Source organism: Eulemur rufifrons, chromosome 7, assembly GCF_041146395.1.
Source record: "Eulemur rufifrons isolate Redbay chromosome 7, OSU_ERuf_1, whole genome shotgun sequence".
NCBI classification, from domain to species: Eukaryota; Metazoa; Chordata; class Mammalia; order Primates; family Lemuridae; genus Eulemur; species Eulemur rufifrons.
This window is the reverse complement of record NC_090989.1, coordinates 258,036,770-258,054,184: the sequence shown is the minus strand read 5'-3', so window position 1 is coordinate 258,054,184 and position 17,415 is coordinate 258,036,770. Positions and strand designations below refer to the sequence as shown.

The window sequence follows — 17,415 nt, the reverse complement described above, 5'->3', positions numbered from 1 at the left end:
GGATTAGAAGGGAGCTGGGAGCAAGCTAAGTGTCTCCAATACCAATCCAACACAACATCCAGCCTTTTGTTGGTGGGGGTGAGTGGACATGATATCTTTAGGGAAAACAACAAGACTCTACATAATGTAGCCATTTACCACCCTAACAAAATCTGTTTCATTGCAATCTGATAGGCAAGCACTTGCAACAAATGAAAGCTCAAGATTCTTCTTCACCTAGTTCTCAAGAAGAGATATACACACACAGACTCACCCCTTTGAGTGCTGGGGCACGTAAAAATAGGGCACCTTCTAAACATAGCACTAATTCTTCTGGCAGTTCAGAACCACTGGGGATAGGCTGTAGCCTGAGGTCTCGGGTGTCAGAGAAATCTACTCTGCTCTCCTAAGATATTCAAGGTCAAGACATCTTTCTGCAGCCACTTCCAACTTTTCCTTGTCCTACCCTGGTTTGGCCCTGGGGGAATTTACCAAAGAAGTCAGAGTGCACTTCTTGGTTACAGGGATGCAATGACTGTCATGTGATGTGGAGGTTTACCTTAGCCATTGGACTAACATGAGAAACCCATTCATAAAGCGTGGCTTCTGGACAGGAAACAACACAGGCAAGAGGCACAAACCATGTTTTATTTGTGGAAAATGCAGAGTTGATAAAAACTCAGTGTTTTGGAAAGTTAGGTGATTTCCCCCAATCTTTATGATTACATATGGCTTACTATTCATTCCCCAAGTCTCCTTGAAGATAAAGGATTACTTGACACAGCTGTGCAACTAAGGCTTATAGAATTAACTAACATAGCAATACTTATAGAATTAACATAGCACCTGACAGGTATTTTAAAAATACACGTTAATTGGACTTGTACCACTTGTGCAGGAAAAGTAAATGTTTCTTTCTTTTGTTTGTCCATGCATCAGGATTATAGAGATGGCCTTAATGAAAAAGAAGCCAATCAATCCACCCTCATCATCCACCTGAGGCCACAAAACACTTTTGAAGGAAGTAGAGAAGGAATGTCAAAGGTATCAAATACTGACTGGGAACAGCAGCTTAAAAAAAATGATTGGAATATTTGGACTGGATTTTTTAAAAAATGGATTGAAATTTATTCTCCAAGCACTGTGCTCCACTAGGTATACTGTATATGCCCCTAGATTTGCTGATAACATCCTCCTTCAGGAAGACGGATGAACGTGAAATGCCTCACTCATCAAAATTACAGAGAAATGGAGTTATTATAGTGATTTTATATCGTTTTGCTACCAAAGACTCCTTTTACCTGCTCATTTTGAAATTTTATTAATTTGCTTCATCTACTTTAAACTTAATTTTCTTTCAAAATTCTTCCATGTTAATTCTCAGAAGGAATCAGCTGGGCCTTAAACAAAATCCCACAAACTCTTCCCAAGCTTCTGTTTCCCTTTCCCACTTTCTCCAGCTGGTCCTTCAAACATTTATCACTGACAAGGCCCCTAACTCTATCCCAACCATGTCTACTCCTCTTCCTTCCCTGACTCTCAAACCATGAGTTTAACTATTTTTTTAAATGGGTCATCTCAAGTTAATTCAATTTCCCCTCCCCCAACCAGACACTAAATCTGTCCTCTTTCCTTCTCTCTCAAATTCGAGGAAAGTCCCCAAAGAAAATCCTTCCATTATTGCTAAAATTCATTTTATCCTATCCAGTAACTTAATCAATTTTCCTCCTGCTCTTTTTCTTCAGACTCTCCCTCAACTGGCTATCTTTTTAGAACAGGAAAATACTCTAATTTTTCTTTAATCTCAATTTATCGCCCTCCTTATATTCACAGACAAGTAATCTACTTTTATTCTCTGACTTTATAGACTAGTAAAATTAAGTGGGTAAAAAAATAATCATTAAAGGGTTGTCTTTAAAAAAAAAAAAAAACAAAACTAAGACACACACTTAATAGACCATGTTCCCAAATCACTATTAATATTTCATCAAGGATTTTTTAAAAGTCCTTTTTATTTAAAAAAGGGTGTAGTTTCAGAATAAAGTAAGGTCTTGATCTTCAATCAGTTCAGCCTTTTTTTTTCTTAACAAAGACATCATATTGTCCTTATTTCTACCATTTGAATGTAGTTAAAACTCCTGTCATGAATTGACAGTATTTCAGAGCTGATGATCTACTCTCCAGACACTACTTAACCTCCTGAAAACTGGCTCTTCTCAACTTCAGAAGCTGCTCCTATAGAAACTCATTAATGGCTTTTTTTTTTTTTTTTTTTTTTGTAGAGATGGGGTCTCGCCATATACTCAGATTGGTCTTGAACTTCTGGGCTCAAGTGATCCTCCTGCCTCAGCCTCCCAAACTGTAAGGATGACAGGCATGAGCCACCATGCCCAGCCAATGGCTTTCTAATTATCAAATTCAAAAGACACTCTTCAGCCCTTCCTTGACCTCTCTGCAGTACTCTTCCAAGTCACTTTCCTATAGCAGTTATCAGGTTTTCTGTACTTCTGGCTGTTTCTTCTTTGTCTCCTTTGCATCTTGCTCACACACCAAGCAAGAGCAGATTAGAATTAGGATTCCATCTCTGGACTTCTTTTCTTGCTTTATTCTTTCCTTAAAGTTGATTCAATTTGTGTCTAAACACGGGCTAAGTCAATTTCTAGTCCAGATTTCTCCCCTAAGTACCATATCCATATCTCCCGTTGCCTCTGGGATATCTTTCTGTCTCACATACAGATAAAACATGTTCAAAATGACTTTAATAATCTCCTCATTCCATACCAGGCATACTTTTTTTTTTTTTTTTGTCTCTGAATAAGAGCACCAAGCACCCAAAACCCACTTTTTGAATCTTTACTGTTATTTGTCACTCAATTAGCAACCAAGTCTCACTTTGTTTATAAATACTTCTCAAATCCATCTTTTTCTCACATTCCTACTGCCTTAGTTGAGGCACCATAATTTCTGAACCATTCTACTATAAAGACCTCTTGAAGTTAACATAGAAACAAGTCCTTGACATAATATTCTGCATGTGCAAATTTCTGCATGTGCAAGATCCACAGACCTAAAAAAGGTCAAAGCCATGGTCTCAAATCCCTTCCCTCCAATTCACCTTCACATTGCCTCTTGAGTTAAAATGGAGGAATCACAGGATGTACTGTGTGTAGTATTTGGAAAGGTGCACAAAGGGAGTATTTGGAGTACCAGTGACATTGTTTCTTAAGCTGCATGCTGGTTACATAGGTGTTTAGTAGTGAAAACTCAAGAGCTGTACACTTCAAATATGTGCCCTTTTAATATATATATAGCATAAATACAAAAGAAATAACAGAAAATTTTAGGCAGAATAAAATCTCCTTAGTATGACAACTCTTGTGATATGCCCTTACTTAAGGGCAGCCTTACCTCCTGCCACATTTCTGAGTCGTCAAGCAACCATGAATTCACCCTGTAGATTCTCTCACAACTCATCATTTTCAGACACAATTCATCTTCCCTGGTACTCATCTTTTAGTCTTATCTTGAGCATCACCTCCTCTTGAGAGATTAACTTTTTCCTTCCCCCCTCTTCTAGGCACTTCATTTTCCTTTCTTCTTATTTGTTTTATTTTTGTATTTTTAGTAGAGACGGGGTCTTGCTCATGCTCAGGCTAGTCTTCAACTCTCAATCTCAAGTGATCCTCCTGCCTTGGTTTCCCACAGTGCTAGGATTACAGGTGTGAGCCATCACACCCAGCCCATTTTCCTCTCTAAAGCCCTCTGCACATTTCTATCATTTTCTTGGGAAACAGAAGTGAACACATAATTGCTCAAAATAACATTCTTGCGGTAGCTATGTTTTTTATAAGCAATGATTTGTACGTATAGTCAGGAACTAACCAATGCTACTGGAGTTTGTTACTCCAAATTCACATCCAGATGTTAAAAATTATGTAGGAATATCTCATATAACCATGGCCTCAAATTACTATGAGATCAACAACAGCCAGAGTTTCTGCTAAGCAAGGTAAACACACATGAAAGTGATGTAATTCCAGCAAAAAGCAAATAAATGGTTTAGTGTGCATGCAGCAAAAACATATACTTTAGGTTTTTAAAATGATGAACACAGGCCTAATAGCCTCAGTATTACTTAGGACCCTGGTGTGGGAACCACTGGTGTAGAATAAATAAAACTGGGAAGAGCCAGGGCAGGAGGATAATTTTATTGAGGAATCAGATGCAGTTAGTTATTCTGTGTACTTTTAATGGGGCTACAAGCTCTGTTTCGAAATGTTAACTGTATAGTAACTATGAGTACCTAATTTGAATAAGGGAGTGCACAAACATAGGCATCTTTCTATACAGGTCTCATAACCTCCACATTTACATTCAGGCACACAAACAAAGAGATGGGAAGATGAACGTTTGGAGGTGATTTTTAGAATAGCTGGGGTACAAGAGAAAGGGAGGTCATTTGCCCAAATCATTAGAAAGTTAGAATTGCAGAGTTCTGGTGATTTGGAATTCTACACTCAAGACACTAAAGAACCTGGACTTAACTGAACTGCTCCAGAAAAAGTTAACAGGCAGAACAAGTGAGAGCGATTTCCTTCAAATCCTTGGTTCTAATTTTAAAAACACAGTAACATAATTTGACAGGATTGATTTTATACTTAAATAACAACTCTTACACAAAGCAAAAAACAAAACAAGTTTTAATGATTAAAACAGATGAATGAATACGTTTATAGTAACCATTAACTAAGGGAAGCCCTAGAACCAGAAATAAGGATTTTAAAATTGCATGCAAAATCTAGTTACCATAAAAAAATGCAATATCAAAATAAATCAGCTTCCTAGCATAGACTCCAGGTCTTTTTATTTCCAATTCTTGGTAATAAAAATATGTACATTTCACATGCTCCTGGTTGTGAAGGGATAAGCTTATTCATACAGGATTATAAGTATCTTTTACAGATGTGGGAGGGCACAAAAGAACAATCTTCCTCCACCTTTTTGGGCCCATCTGGGGGGTGGGGGAGAAGGCACTCCCAAAGGTTCCTTGGTAACACCTTTGCTAGGTTTATTAATTACTCAGGTAATCTTTATATATAAGGTTAATGGTCCACTCATTTCATAGATCTGGGAACTATCAGGCATTGGAACTGCCTTTCTTTAACTAGTTGCCAAACAACTAGCTTTTTTAAACCATGACAAAAACTTTGTATACTGGTTTCAAAAACATCTGGGCTCTGTTACCTTGACAACTTACATATGCTTAATCACTGGACTTTGGCATGCATAGCCAAACATATCATGGAACTGAAAGGACCATGTGCTAGTGACAGAAGAGTCCTGGAATCATTATTCTCAGTTTTCTAACATTAACTCCCTTATATTAACTCAATTTTGTCTTTCAGAGCACTTCCCATGTGCACTGAACCTGGGTTTAACATCTCTGTTGAAAGATTTGTTAAAGAAAGATGCTTAGATAAATTACCAAGTCTTTATGATCATCAAAACAAAGAGCAATGGAAGTCAATTGACCATGGGCAGTTGTCCGCTATTCACAGAATCTTTAGAAATCATTTGCCTGAGGCCAAGGAAAATCTGCTTTATTTATCACTAAATCTGACCCATGTTGAGCCATACTAAAACTGCACTTGGGTAGTCTCAAATAAAATATTTGAGTTCACATATTTTTCTACATTTACTGCATCCATGCAGTGTGCAATTTCTGATGCTGAATGAGAGAAAGGCGGCAATTGAAGGCTTCACCACAAGCATCACATTCATAGGTTTCTTGGATTTTCACCTCTACATGGATCTTCTGATGGTTGACAAGACTGCGCTGTTGACTGAAACTTTTGTCACACTTCTCACACTTATAAGGTTTCTCTCCTGTGTGTATTCTCTGATGCTGAATAAGACCTGAGTTCCGGCTAAAGGCCTTCCCACATTCATCACATTTATGGGGTTTATTACCTGTGTGAACACCCTGATGTCGAATGAGATTACAAAGCTGACTGAAGCTTTTGCCACACTGTCTGCACAGATAGGGTCTCTCACCAGTGTGGATTCTCTGATGTTCAATAAGAAATGAGCTCCGACTGAAGCTTTTCCCACAAACAGTACATAAGTAGGGCTTCTCACCAGTGTGGATTCTTTGATGTTGTACAAGATGAGCACTAACACTAAAAGTTTTCCCACATTCATCACATTTATAAGATTTTTCCTTAGGGTAGACCTCCTGCTGTATAATAAGACTGCAATTTGGATCAAAACTTTCCTTAGTTTCATTGTATGGGTAAGTCTTCTCCCTGGTGTGGATTCTCTGATGCTGAATAAGACCTGAGCTTCTACTAAAGGCTTTTCCACATTCCTCACATTTATGGGGTTTGTCTCCTGTGTGAATTCGCTGATGACGAGTAAGGTTGCAAAGCTGACTGAAACTTTTCCCGCACTCTTTGCACTGATAAGGTCTTTCACCAGTGTGGATCCTCTGATGTTCAATAAGAAATGAACTCCGACTAAAGCTTTTTCCACATTCAATACAAAGAAACGGCTTCTCACCAGTGTGGATTTTTTGGTGTTGTATAAGGTATGTACTTAATCTAAAGGCTTTCCCACATTCACCACATTTATGGGGTCTTTCCCCAGTATGAATTCTTTGATGCTCAACAAGCAATGAATTTCGACTAAAGCTTTTTTTACATTTGGTACAGTGATAGGGTTTCTCACCAGTGTGAGTTCTCTGATGCTCAATAAGGTGTGACTTCCAACTGAAGGCTTTCCCACAGTCACTACATTTATGGGGTTTCTCACCTGTATGAATCCTTTGATGTTTAACAAGGCTCCTTCTCTGGCTGAAGCTCTGTTTACACTGATTACACTGATAGGGTCTTTCTCCAGTGTGGATTCTCTGATGTCTAATAAGGGTTGAGCTCACACTAAAGGTTTTTCCACAGTAATTACACTCATAGGGCCTCTCCCCAGTGTGAATTCTCTGATGTTCAATAACAAATGAACTGCGACTAAAACTTTTCCCACATTCATTGCATTGAAAAGGTTTCTCACCAGTATGGACCCTTTGATGTTGAATGAAATGGGCCTTGCGGACAAAACCCTTTCCACATTCTTCACATTTATGGCATTTCTCTTCTGAGTTTGGTCTCTTACGGGTGTTAGTGTTTCCTCTGAACATTCTCTGTTCCTGGGTCAAAGATTCCCTTGGTATTTCCCATAAGAAGATCCCTCTCTGTTTATCTAACCTACCAACAAGTTCAAAGGTTTCTCTACCCATGGGATCCTGGTCAATTTCACTTTTGATTCTTGTAACTATTACACCCTGTGGTTCCACTTCTTCCTCAATTTCTTCAATTTCTTGTTTCACAGTTGGCTCCTCATCTTTATCTCTGTTCAAAACATCTGGAACAATAAACAGAAAATACAAGCATTAGTTAAGCTCTTTGATGGTAAGGAGAAACAAGAAACAATCAAAAAACAAGGTAATCAAGATAAATTAATTTACTACATCTATAAAATGTAATTTACTACCTCACAGTATTATTGAAAGGATTCAATTAGTTCATATATATAAAACATTTAGAATAGCACCTGGCAAAGAGTACAAGGTATATATTTATTATTAGTTATACTATGTAATCAAATGTTTTTCTTGGAGAAGAGTATGATAAAAGTATTCAGTAGGGAAAGAACAAGACAGTGGGGGCAAATAGAGTTGGGAGGAAGGGCTAGCAAATCAACACTGAATTATACAAGGTAAGATGGGCAAAGAAATAAAACAAGTAAAGGTGGGATTAACCAGTCTATCAACGGAGAAAGGGTAAGAGGAGAAGAAAACAGTAAGTTCAGGAAAACTCAGAATGAGAAAGAATTATTGGACTGTGAACAGACCAAATAATTAACAGAAAGAAACACATGAAAATGTGCTAAGAAGGATAAACAACAAAGAACCAGTGGAAACAATAATTCATTCACTAACAAGAATTTATTTGCTACCCATGAAAAATATTCCAGTCACTGTGTAATTAGCCAGGATTCAGAGATAAGACATGAAGCCCTCTACCAAATGGAATGGATGATGAATAAAAATGGGGAAAGAAAATAATACAATAAAAAACATATTAAAAGTAGCTCCTATATGGAGACAAAATAGCTTTTTTAAAAGAAAAAAAACAGAGTTGAAATGACATGGAGTCTCTGATATAAAGAGACAGAATAAAATAAGTACAAAGGAACATAAAGTTAATGGAAGAAATGAAGAAACAGAGCAGTTGGTGGTAGCTTATGACTTCACCTACCACAAGTCATACCACAAGTACAAATGATTCTCAGCCCTCTAAAGATGTGAGACCCAAGGTACACCATCTGTTCCAACTGAGAGCCAGCATGATACCTGAGAAATGAAAATCTTACATGTGTTGAGGAAAAGATGGCATTAATGGTCTGTGCTATAACAGAGTGGCATATAGGACACTTAAGCCTATTTCTGCTTTCCTTCCTGATTTTTATTCTTTTTTTTTGAGACAGAGTCTGGCTCTGTTGCCCAGAATAGAGTGCTGTGGCATCAGCCTAGCTCACAGCAACCTCAAACTCCTGGGCTCAAGCAATCCTTCTGCCTCAGCCTCCTGAGTAGCTGGGACTACAGGCATGCGCTACCATGCCTGGCTAATTTTTCCTATATATATATTTAGTTGTCCAGATAATTTCTTTCTATTTTTTGTAGAGACGTGGCCTCGCTCTTGCTCAGGCTGGTCTTGAACTCTTGACCTTGAGCCATTCTCCTGCCTCGGCCTCCCAGAGTGCTAGGATTACAGGCGTGAGCCACTGCGCCTGGCCTCTTTCCTGATTTTCCATCTCTTGTTGCCTATTAGGTAATGCCACCAAAGATTCAATCATTTTTCTTCTGAGTTTGGTCTCTTATGGATGGTGTTTCCTCTGAACATTCTCTGTTCCTGGGCCAAAGATTCCCTTGGTATTTCGCATAAGAAGATCTCTCTCTGTTTATCTAATCTACCAAGAAGTTCCAAGCTCATTTACATTTGGTGCCCCAAAAAAGTTCCTTTTTCATACATCCTCCTTTCTCTCAATTTTCTAGTCTTCTGACTATGGAGTCATCTTTAAATTTTCTATCCACTTACTTCAAACCAGTCATTAAGTTATTTTATTCCAAACAAACTTCTTGTCTTACTCCTCTGAGAAACTGCTAGAAAGTTGATTTCTTTCTTGGCTACTTACAGCATCCCCTCTCAAATTTGCTTTAAGTGGACTGTGTTTTCTTTCACACAATAAAAAAGGATGAAAGAACTCCCTCAACTTTCCACTTCCCTACCTATAGAAGTATCTGCTAATGATACATAAAGATATATCCTATTCTTATCCAAAGCTAATCCATCCACCCCCTCTTGATCCTGCTCACCTCTGGGCAGTTGTTTAATCATCACCATTCTTTCTTCAGCCTACACTCTCCATTGACACCTTCCTACTATCACATAAATATATCCAACTTTATCTTGAACCTGACATCCTTTCGTTGATGAAAGTCAAGTTTTGGGGTAAAAAAAGTCTTAACACTGTAGCTTTTTATTGCCTATATTTTCTATGCCCAACCCTTTCCCATTCAATCTATCCCACAACCTACTGTGAAATGTGGTTTCTGTTTCTACCATCTAGAGAAACTTCTCATTAAATCACCAGTGACTTTCAAAGAAAATATAAAACGGGCATTTTGCAGTCCTTGTTTTATTCAGCAACATCTGACAGTGTGCACCACCCCCATTTCTTGACATTATCTGTTTTTGGTTTCTATGCTATTACATTCTTTTAGTTCCCTCCCTACTTCTTTTGCCTTTTCTAATAAATTTCCCTCATTTATTTATTTTTCTTTGTCAACTGTTTTACATTACTGTAACCCAGGTTTACCTCTTTACTTACTTTATGTATACACCCTCTGGATATCTCCACTTAGATGTTTCACAAAGAACTCACAATTAACATGGTCATCATCTGTTCTCATGTTTCTCGCCACATCTAATCATCTCTTGAGAGGTACCTCCATCAATTACCCTAAAGTCCCAAACGAGGAAGTCATCCTAGATTTCTTCCTTTTTCTTACTGTTAATCAATCACCCAAATCACAGATTCCTCTCTAGGATACCTTCTCCTTCTCCCTTTAACCCTTATAATCAGGTAGCCATCTAATATTCCTTGACTCTGTTCTTAAGGCTGCCCTCATATTACATGTGCCTTACTGATTCCAGAAAGATCTTTATAAAATGGAATTCTGTTCATGTCATCACTTGTAGATTTCACCTGTAGATTCAGCAGCACTGCATCACCTTTAAAATCAAATCAAAGCTCTTTATTTACTATGATAATCAGAACTCTTCATGACATGTTCGGTAAGCCTCAACTCACTTTCCTACCTACTTTGCCATACTTTATGTAGACACATTACTGTTTTATGGTCTTTCATGCCATAGCTTTGCATATACTGTTTACCAAATGTCCCTCAACACTGTTTACCTGGCAAACTCAGTTTTTCTTTAAGATTCAGTTCAAAGCAACAGTTTTTCTACAAAGCACTCACCAAGTCTACCAGACAGATTGAGGTGTTCTATTTTTTATTACTAGCCCTCGTCCATAACTCCATTATAGCTATTATTACACTATACTTTTTAACAGTTTGTTATGTGTTTGTCTCTTCCATTGGATTATAAACTTGTAAGAAGGGAAAATCTCTTCATAATGCTATTATTCAGTGGATATTGTTCTGGGGGTTTTACTGAATAGAAATGAGAAAAAATTATTTGAAGATGATACGAATATCTACCTAAAATGCCTCAAAAAATTTTATATATAATAGCTACAAGATTAAAAAACTGTTTTTTTTTAGTAAATATTACAGAAAAATGAAATATGTTCTTTACAATAGTAACAAAAAACATAAAGTCTAGGAATAAACATAACAGGAAATATGTAAGGTCCATAAAAATAATTCATAAAAAGACAAAAGGACAATTCAACAGAGTCAACCAAATGGCTAAAGAGATCCAATATTATAAAGACCTCAATTCCTTCCCAAACTAATTTATGAAACTAATCACATTCCAAACAAAAAATCATATGAACCAATAAAAAAAAATCCCAATTAATCTAAATTTTAATTTGAAGAATGTAGACAACCAGTTAAGTACATTCTGAAAAAGAATATTAAACAATGACTTATCTTACCAGACATAAAATGTAGTATGTTGTTAAAGTAAAAAAAACAATGTTACTGGCATAAAAATAGGACAGTAACATAGGCCACAGAAGAAAATGAGTGTAGGCTCCACAAAGAGCAGCCGTGAAAAGACTAATTCATTAGAACTGGGCTTGGTAATGCTTATCCCATCCTGTGGTCACAGCTAATTTGTCAAGAGTGGACAGATGACTGAAAGTGGATCTCTCCCAGGAATTTGGAATTGAAACTGAAATAGCTCTTTAATGGGAATGTGGCTAGAATTGTAACTTATCAAATCAGAAGCTAAAAGGACAGAAGCATGTGAATATAAGAAGGAAGGACTAGTCTGCCCAGGGGAAAGAGAGATCAAAAAAGGAACATTATAGACTGAATGTTTATGTCTGCCCCCCAAATTCATATATTGAAGCCCTAACCCTCAATGTAGTATGTGAAGGTGGGGCCTTTGGGAAGTAATTAGATTTAGATGAGGTCATAGAGTGGGGCTGCCATGATGTGATTAGTGTTCTTGTTAGAAGAATAATAAAGACAAGAGCATACTCTTTCTCTCCCTCTACCAAGTGAGAATATAGTGAGAAACCAGGAAGAGGGCCTCATCAGGAACTGAGTCTGCCAGCACCTTGATCTAGACTTCCCAGTCACCAGAAATGTGAGAGATAAACGTCTGTTTAAGTCACCCAGTCAATGGTATTTTGTTATAGCAGCCTGAGACAAGATGAAGAGTAATTCCTAACTTTCTGAGAGTGATTCAATCTCTGGTTTCAGTCCTTTTCTATGTCTACCTGTAATCATGTTCATATATTCTATAAAACATCTCTGTAATAATTTCCTTTGTTGGCTTAAGCTAGTTTGAGTTGATTTCTACAATCTTTAATCAGGTTTGATAACATGGTAGCTGGGAGGAGAGAAAGAAGGCAAGGAAAGAGTAAAATGGAAGTAAATGAACTTTAGGATAGGGTAAGACTTGGCATGCTTTTTTTATAAAGAGCCAGACAATAAATATTTTTGCCTTTGTGAGCCATATGGTCTCTGTTGCTACTACTCAATTCTGCCATTATATCATATCCCTGTTTCAATAAAACTTTCCTTAAAAAAACAGGCAGTGGGCCAGTTTTGGCTTGTGAACCATAGCTGTCAATCTCTCTATCCAACAGAGTGTTAAATGAACAGTTTTCCTGGTTAATAGAATGGGAACATGGAGAAGAAATAGAATTTCAAGTGCTTAGTACAGTAGACAGACTATAATCAAAGAAGAAAAACATGTTCAAGGTCTTGTTGGTACAGAAATTCCAGTTCTGTCAAGGTTTAATCAGGCTCAAGTAGACTGAAGAGAGTGGTTAAAATTGAAGAGGTCAAAGAACTGAGAGATCAAGCTATCAGATGTATCATCAATGTAGTTATTCAAGTTTTTTTACAGTATGAATGAAGAGCCAAAATTATAAACCTAAAGAAAATTGTGCTATGAAAAGTAGTAAGATGAAGTAGAAAGAACATAGAAAGAACACTACATTGGAACAGTAGAGTAATAGCCATCTCTCATCAAGGGAGCTCTCATCAAGGGGATAGAGATAGGGTCCATTGAGGAGGATGAAACAACTATGGGAAATAATAAATGATAAAGTTGTACTTAAGTTGAAATAAAGAAGAGAGCCTAAAAGTACAAGATCACAGATGGGCTCCCTGCCATGCCTTTGTCCATATGGTATACACATGCTGCTTTACTATGGGCAAGCAGGGCTGGGTACTTGCCTGGTTTTATCAACCAGAATACCATATGTATGGGTAAGCTGGCAGTGACTCAGAGACATCATGGCATATTAAAAAAAAAAAAAAAATCAGCAGTTGATATGGCTGAAGATTGAGTGGTGTGCAGGAAATAACAGCTGAGGCAAGAAAGCTAGGCAGAGTCTATATTTGGGAGGTCTTAGTATGATAGAATAGGATAAGAAATTAAGATTTTTATTCTTTAAGCTATCAGGAACCATCAGAAGGTTTTTTTTTTTTTTTTAAGATAGGGTCTCACTCTGTCACCCAGGCTGGAGTACAGTGACTCAAACATAGCTCACTGGGGCCTTGAACTCCTGCCCTTAACCATTCCTCTCGCCTCAGCCTCCTAAGTAGCTAGGCTACAGCTACTACACTGGCTAATTTATTTTTTGTGGAGACGGAGTCTTGCTATGTTACCCAGGTTGGTCTCGAATTTCTGGCCTAAAGCCATCCTCCTACCTTGGCCTCTTAAAGTGCTGGGATTATACTCGTAAGCCATCTCACCTGGCCAGGAACTATCAGAAGTTCTAAGTAGTTAACTAACACAAAATCACTTTGGCAGCAATAGACAGAATATATTAAAAGAAAGGGAGACTAGGTGCTAATGCAATAATTCAGTTAAGAGATACTGAGTCTTAAATCAGCTGTACTTATTTAGTCACACAAGTATTTAAGAAGTATATAATATAGGCCTGGCTCTGTTTTAAATGCTGGAGAAATCAAATAAAAAAATATATTTACTGTCCTCATGGTGATCAGTGAAATTAGAGAAATAACATATAAAGAACGATTATAGTATAGGATGGTAAATTCAGCAACTCAAGTATACACAAGGTAGCACAGAGAAAATAGTGCTTCACTCTGAAGAGAAGGCTCCTGAAATCATAATGGATTGAGACTTGCCAGGTTTGAGTTACTTATGTGGCCTTCAAAGGAATATGATTAGGGATTTGAAGTTCAACAGAGAAAACAATGATGACAATATCAATCAACACTTATATCGTACTTACAATATGATAGTCAGTGTCCTAAGTGCTTTACAAATATTAACTCAGTTAATGCTCATAATAATCCTAAGAGATCTTTTATTTCCATTTTATAAAAAAAGAAACTAAGGCACAGAGAAGTTAAGTGTGTCACCCACAGTCACAAGGCTAAACAAGTGGTGGAACCAGCGTTTGAACCTAGGTGGTTAGGTTCCATATTACCTTTCTTAGGTGGAGATAAAGATTTGAGATTTATCATCACATAGTGGTAGCTGAAGAAGGAAGTGTAAAGTCTTCTAAGGAAAATGTATAGTCTGAGAATGCAAGCCAATGGAGGGAAGCAATAAAGAATTTCAGATATTCATAAAGAAGTGAAATAAAATAAGGCCCAAGAAGTGACTGCTGCATCTGACAATGAGGTTATTATAGACCACTGTTAAACAATTTAAGGGGAGTGTTACACACAAGACAAAGGGGCTTAGAGATAAGGAGAGGTAAAGAAGTACAGAACACACATAAACTACTCTTGAAAGACTCTGGCTCCTAGGAGGATTTTTTTTTTTTTTTCTCCTCTTTTCCCCAGTTGGAAGAGTCGTGAACATACCAAACATCAGAATAAAGGTACCAAGGGTGAAGAAATAGATTGAAGCTATAAGAGGGGGGAAAAAGATGATTGATGGTAAATTTCTTAAAAGTAAGATGATGGGAGCAGCATTAAGTGTGCAGATGAGGGGTAGAGAAGTTGAGAGTTCATACTTAGCAGCTTCTATTTTCTCTGTGAAAAAGAGGGTGAGATCTACTACTGAGTGATGGACCCAACGAAAACTCCTTAAGTTTTTGGAATAGTCACTAAGTAGAACAGGAGAGTGAACATATCAAGGACAAAAAAAAAAAAAAAACAACAAAAACTACCAAGATGTAAAACTCCAGTGGAAATTAGAAGGAAAAGAGCCATGCATACAGACAGGACATTGATCCTTTTAGAGATTTCTCCTGCTGTGTTTAGCAACTCAGGAGAGAAGAAAAGGTTAATTTTATAACAAATACAGGATTTGAAGTTTGCAGAATTGGTAGAACACAATGACAAGGTGGCAAGAGAGCATGCTGGTGATTAGATGGGGAGGCGAAGTTGGGTGAGGATTGACACCCTGGTGAAAAAAACAAAGATGTCAAGGGAAGGGAAACATCATTAAGAATGAATAGGTTTAGGTGGACAGGAGCAGGAAAGACAGTAAGATAAGAAACTGTAGTAAGCTCCACAAGGACGCAAAGCATGTCAGTTTTGTTTACCTTTGTTTAGTTACAGTCAGTAAACATTTATTGTCTGAATAGCTAGTCAGAGAATAGGATATTCAGGTTTAAGATTTTCCTGTTATGACAAAATCAAGGGTATATGAGCTGCTGAAAAATAATGGAAAGCAGGGTCCCTGAAGTCAATATGGTTGAGATCTACTAAGACTCAGGTATTGACTGGGTCCTCAATGACATGAGTTAAGGTAGAGAAGACTGAAAAACATGTGACAAAGTTATACATGAGGGATCAAAAAAAAAAAGTTGACAGATGATAGTGAAAAGTAATTGAGTGGGTACAGCAAGACTGCTGAGGCCTCAAAGGAGGGGAGACTTTATTTGAAGGTGGAAAACTAATGCTTTGGGAACAGCATTGAAAAGCTGAAAGAACAATAATTTCTTCCTGCCAGCTTTGAGACAAAGGATGGAGAAAGAGGAGGATGTGGGAGAATAAGCAGCCCCCACTTGAAGGACTGCCAGAGAAGTGGTGTCCTTGGGAAAGTGCCAGGTTTCACTTAAGGCCAGGAGGGGTAAGGAACATTATGTGAAGAGGAACAGGGGCTCCAGAAGGCAGAGTGAAAAGAGGTGGGAGGAAAGCAGTGGGAGGATGAGCCAGGAGGGAAAGTACAGAGCAATATGGGAATGAGATTATGAAGACAGGAAGCCAGAAAGGCTTGCATTTTAGTCACTGCAAGGAAGTTAGGGATGACAGTCATGGAAACAATTAATGACTGAAAGGTTTGAATCAGAACTTTGGAACAAAGCAGTTTTGGTATGGTTTAGTCCAAGTGTTCTCTGAGTCTGATGTCTAGTACCTTGTTAGTTAATTAGAGAAACAGCAGATTCTTACCCAGTGAGACCAGGTTTCCATAATTCTCCATCATGACATCTTTATACAGGCTTCTCTGAGCTGGGTCCAGATAATCCCACTCCTCCTGGGTAAAAAACACAGCCACATCCTCAAATGTCAGCAACCCCTGAAATAGTATGATTTCTGTAGTCAGTTCCTGTGTCTCAAGGACAATTTTCGACTCAAAGTGGCAGAAGCAATCACTTATCATGAGGCCAAGTAGGCTAGGAGGAACACGGTAACTAAGAGTTCCATATGGTCCCCAATTCTGGGAACCAACTATAATCGACAAGCACCTCAGATTCGAGGATAACTGGAGTTGATCCTTGTCCTCCATAGTGAAGGGCCTAAGGACAAGGTTTTTCTGGTTTAATAATTATACCCTAACATCTTAATTTTAGTAAACTGCTCCAAGGCCTCTCCAAGCTTCCCTCACCTCATTGCTCTGCTCCAATTCTCCATTCACGCTGGCTTGTGACCCTATTCAATTCCTTGAGGTTCTATAAGCATATACCTTGGGGCCATGCATAGTGCCAGGCGCAGAAGACACAGGCGAAGGTAAAAAATGGTGCCTTACCTGGAGGAACTCACTAATGAGAGAGTTAGCTTGGAGCATTACTAATTTTCTCCAGCCAATTTATCAAATCTCCCTTGGAAAAGAAGGAGCCACTGGGCAGTTTGTTTGGGAACCGCACCCCAGAAAACTAGGGGTGCAGAGATTCCTTGCACGGTGCAGGCCCTAAAGAAGGCAGTCATGAGGCGGGCTGGGCGTGGGGGGAAGCTGTGGTGCGGCCTACCTAGGGCAGTGGCGAGACAACGGGGATCCCCACAGGAGCTTGCTTACCTTTGGCTCCAGCGGGGGGCTCGGGGAAGCCATCTCCCGGCCAGAGAATGGGGGTAGGAACCCGAGGCTGCCGTACGGAAAGGAGCCTGTGGTGAGGCCTACCGGGCTGCTGGAAATTAGGCCCCACGAAGAGAAGGCTTCCTGGCTGGGTCTGGCTAGCGCCTGCCTCGGTCCCCAGGCGATCACGACCCCAGCAGCATATCAGACACGCTCCCTGGCTGGCCTCCAATCCCGAACCCCAAACCCCCAACCTCCTCCCTTGCCTGGTTGCGCAGCCTTTCAGGCCTCACGAGAGCCTCCTCCCCACTGCCAGTCCCTCCTCCTTTCAGCCAAGCAGCGCTATGACCGCCCGCCCCCGGACCAGAAGGCGTCACCCAGATCTTTCTTGGGACGCCCCCAAACTACAACTTCCGTCATGCTCCTAGAGAGGGTCGTGGTCCAGCCTCCG

The 17,415-nt window shown here is 38.8% G+C and overlaps 1 protein-coding gene across 4 annotated transcripts; it reads right to left on the bottom strand.

Annotated features, from left to right (window-relative positions):
* Nucleotides 1-4,663: 4,663 nt before the first annotated feature.
* ZNF189 (zinc finger protein 189) lies at nt 4,664-17,314 on the bottom strand. 4 transcript variants are annotated; one of them, XM_069474497.1, is made up of 4 exons: nt 16,968-17,314; nt 16,638-16,773; nt 16,124-16,208; nt 4,664-7,392 (listed from the first exon to the last, which is right to left on the bottom strand). In XM_069474497.1, exons 2-4 carry the CDS (start codon nt 16,737-16,739, stop codon nt 5,675-5,677), a joined length of 1,905 nt encoding a protein of 634 aa, XP_069330598.1. In that variant the 5' UTR covers nt 16,740-16,773; nt 16,968-17,314; the 3' UTR covers nt 4,664-5,674. The 4 variants fall into 4 exon arrangements, with proteins under 4 accessions (XP_069330598.1, XP_069330595.1, XP_069330596.1 ...); XM_069474494.1 differs by lacking the exon at nt 16,638-16,773 and having other exon boundaries at nt 16,124-16,250; XM_069474495.1 differs by lacking the exon at nt 16,638-16,773.
* Nucleotides 17,315-17,415: the final 101 nt, after the last annotated feature.

Coding starts and splice junctions, on each gene's coding strand:
- ZNF189 (XM_069474497.1), bottom strand. CDS start 16,739: ATGCTCCAAGCTAACTCTCTCATTAGTGAGTTCCTCCAGGTAAGGCAC. Junction 16,209..16,637: donor GCACTATGCATGGCCCCAAG/GTATATGCTTAT, acceptor TTTTTTACCCAG/GAGGAGTGGGATTATCTGGA. Junction 7,393..16,123: donor TGGAAACCTGGTCTCACTGG/GTAAGAATCTGC, acceptor TTATTGTTCCAG/ATGTTTTGAACAGAGATAAA.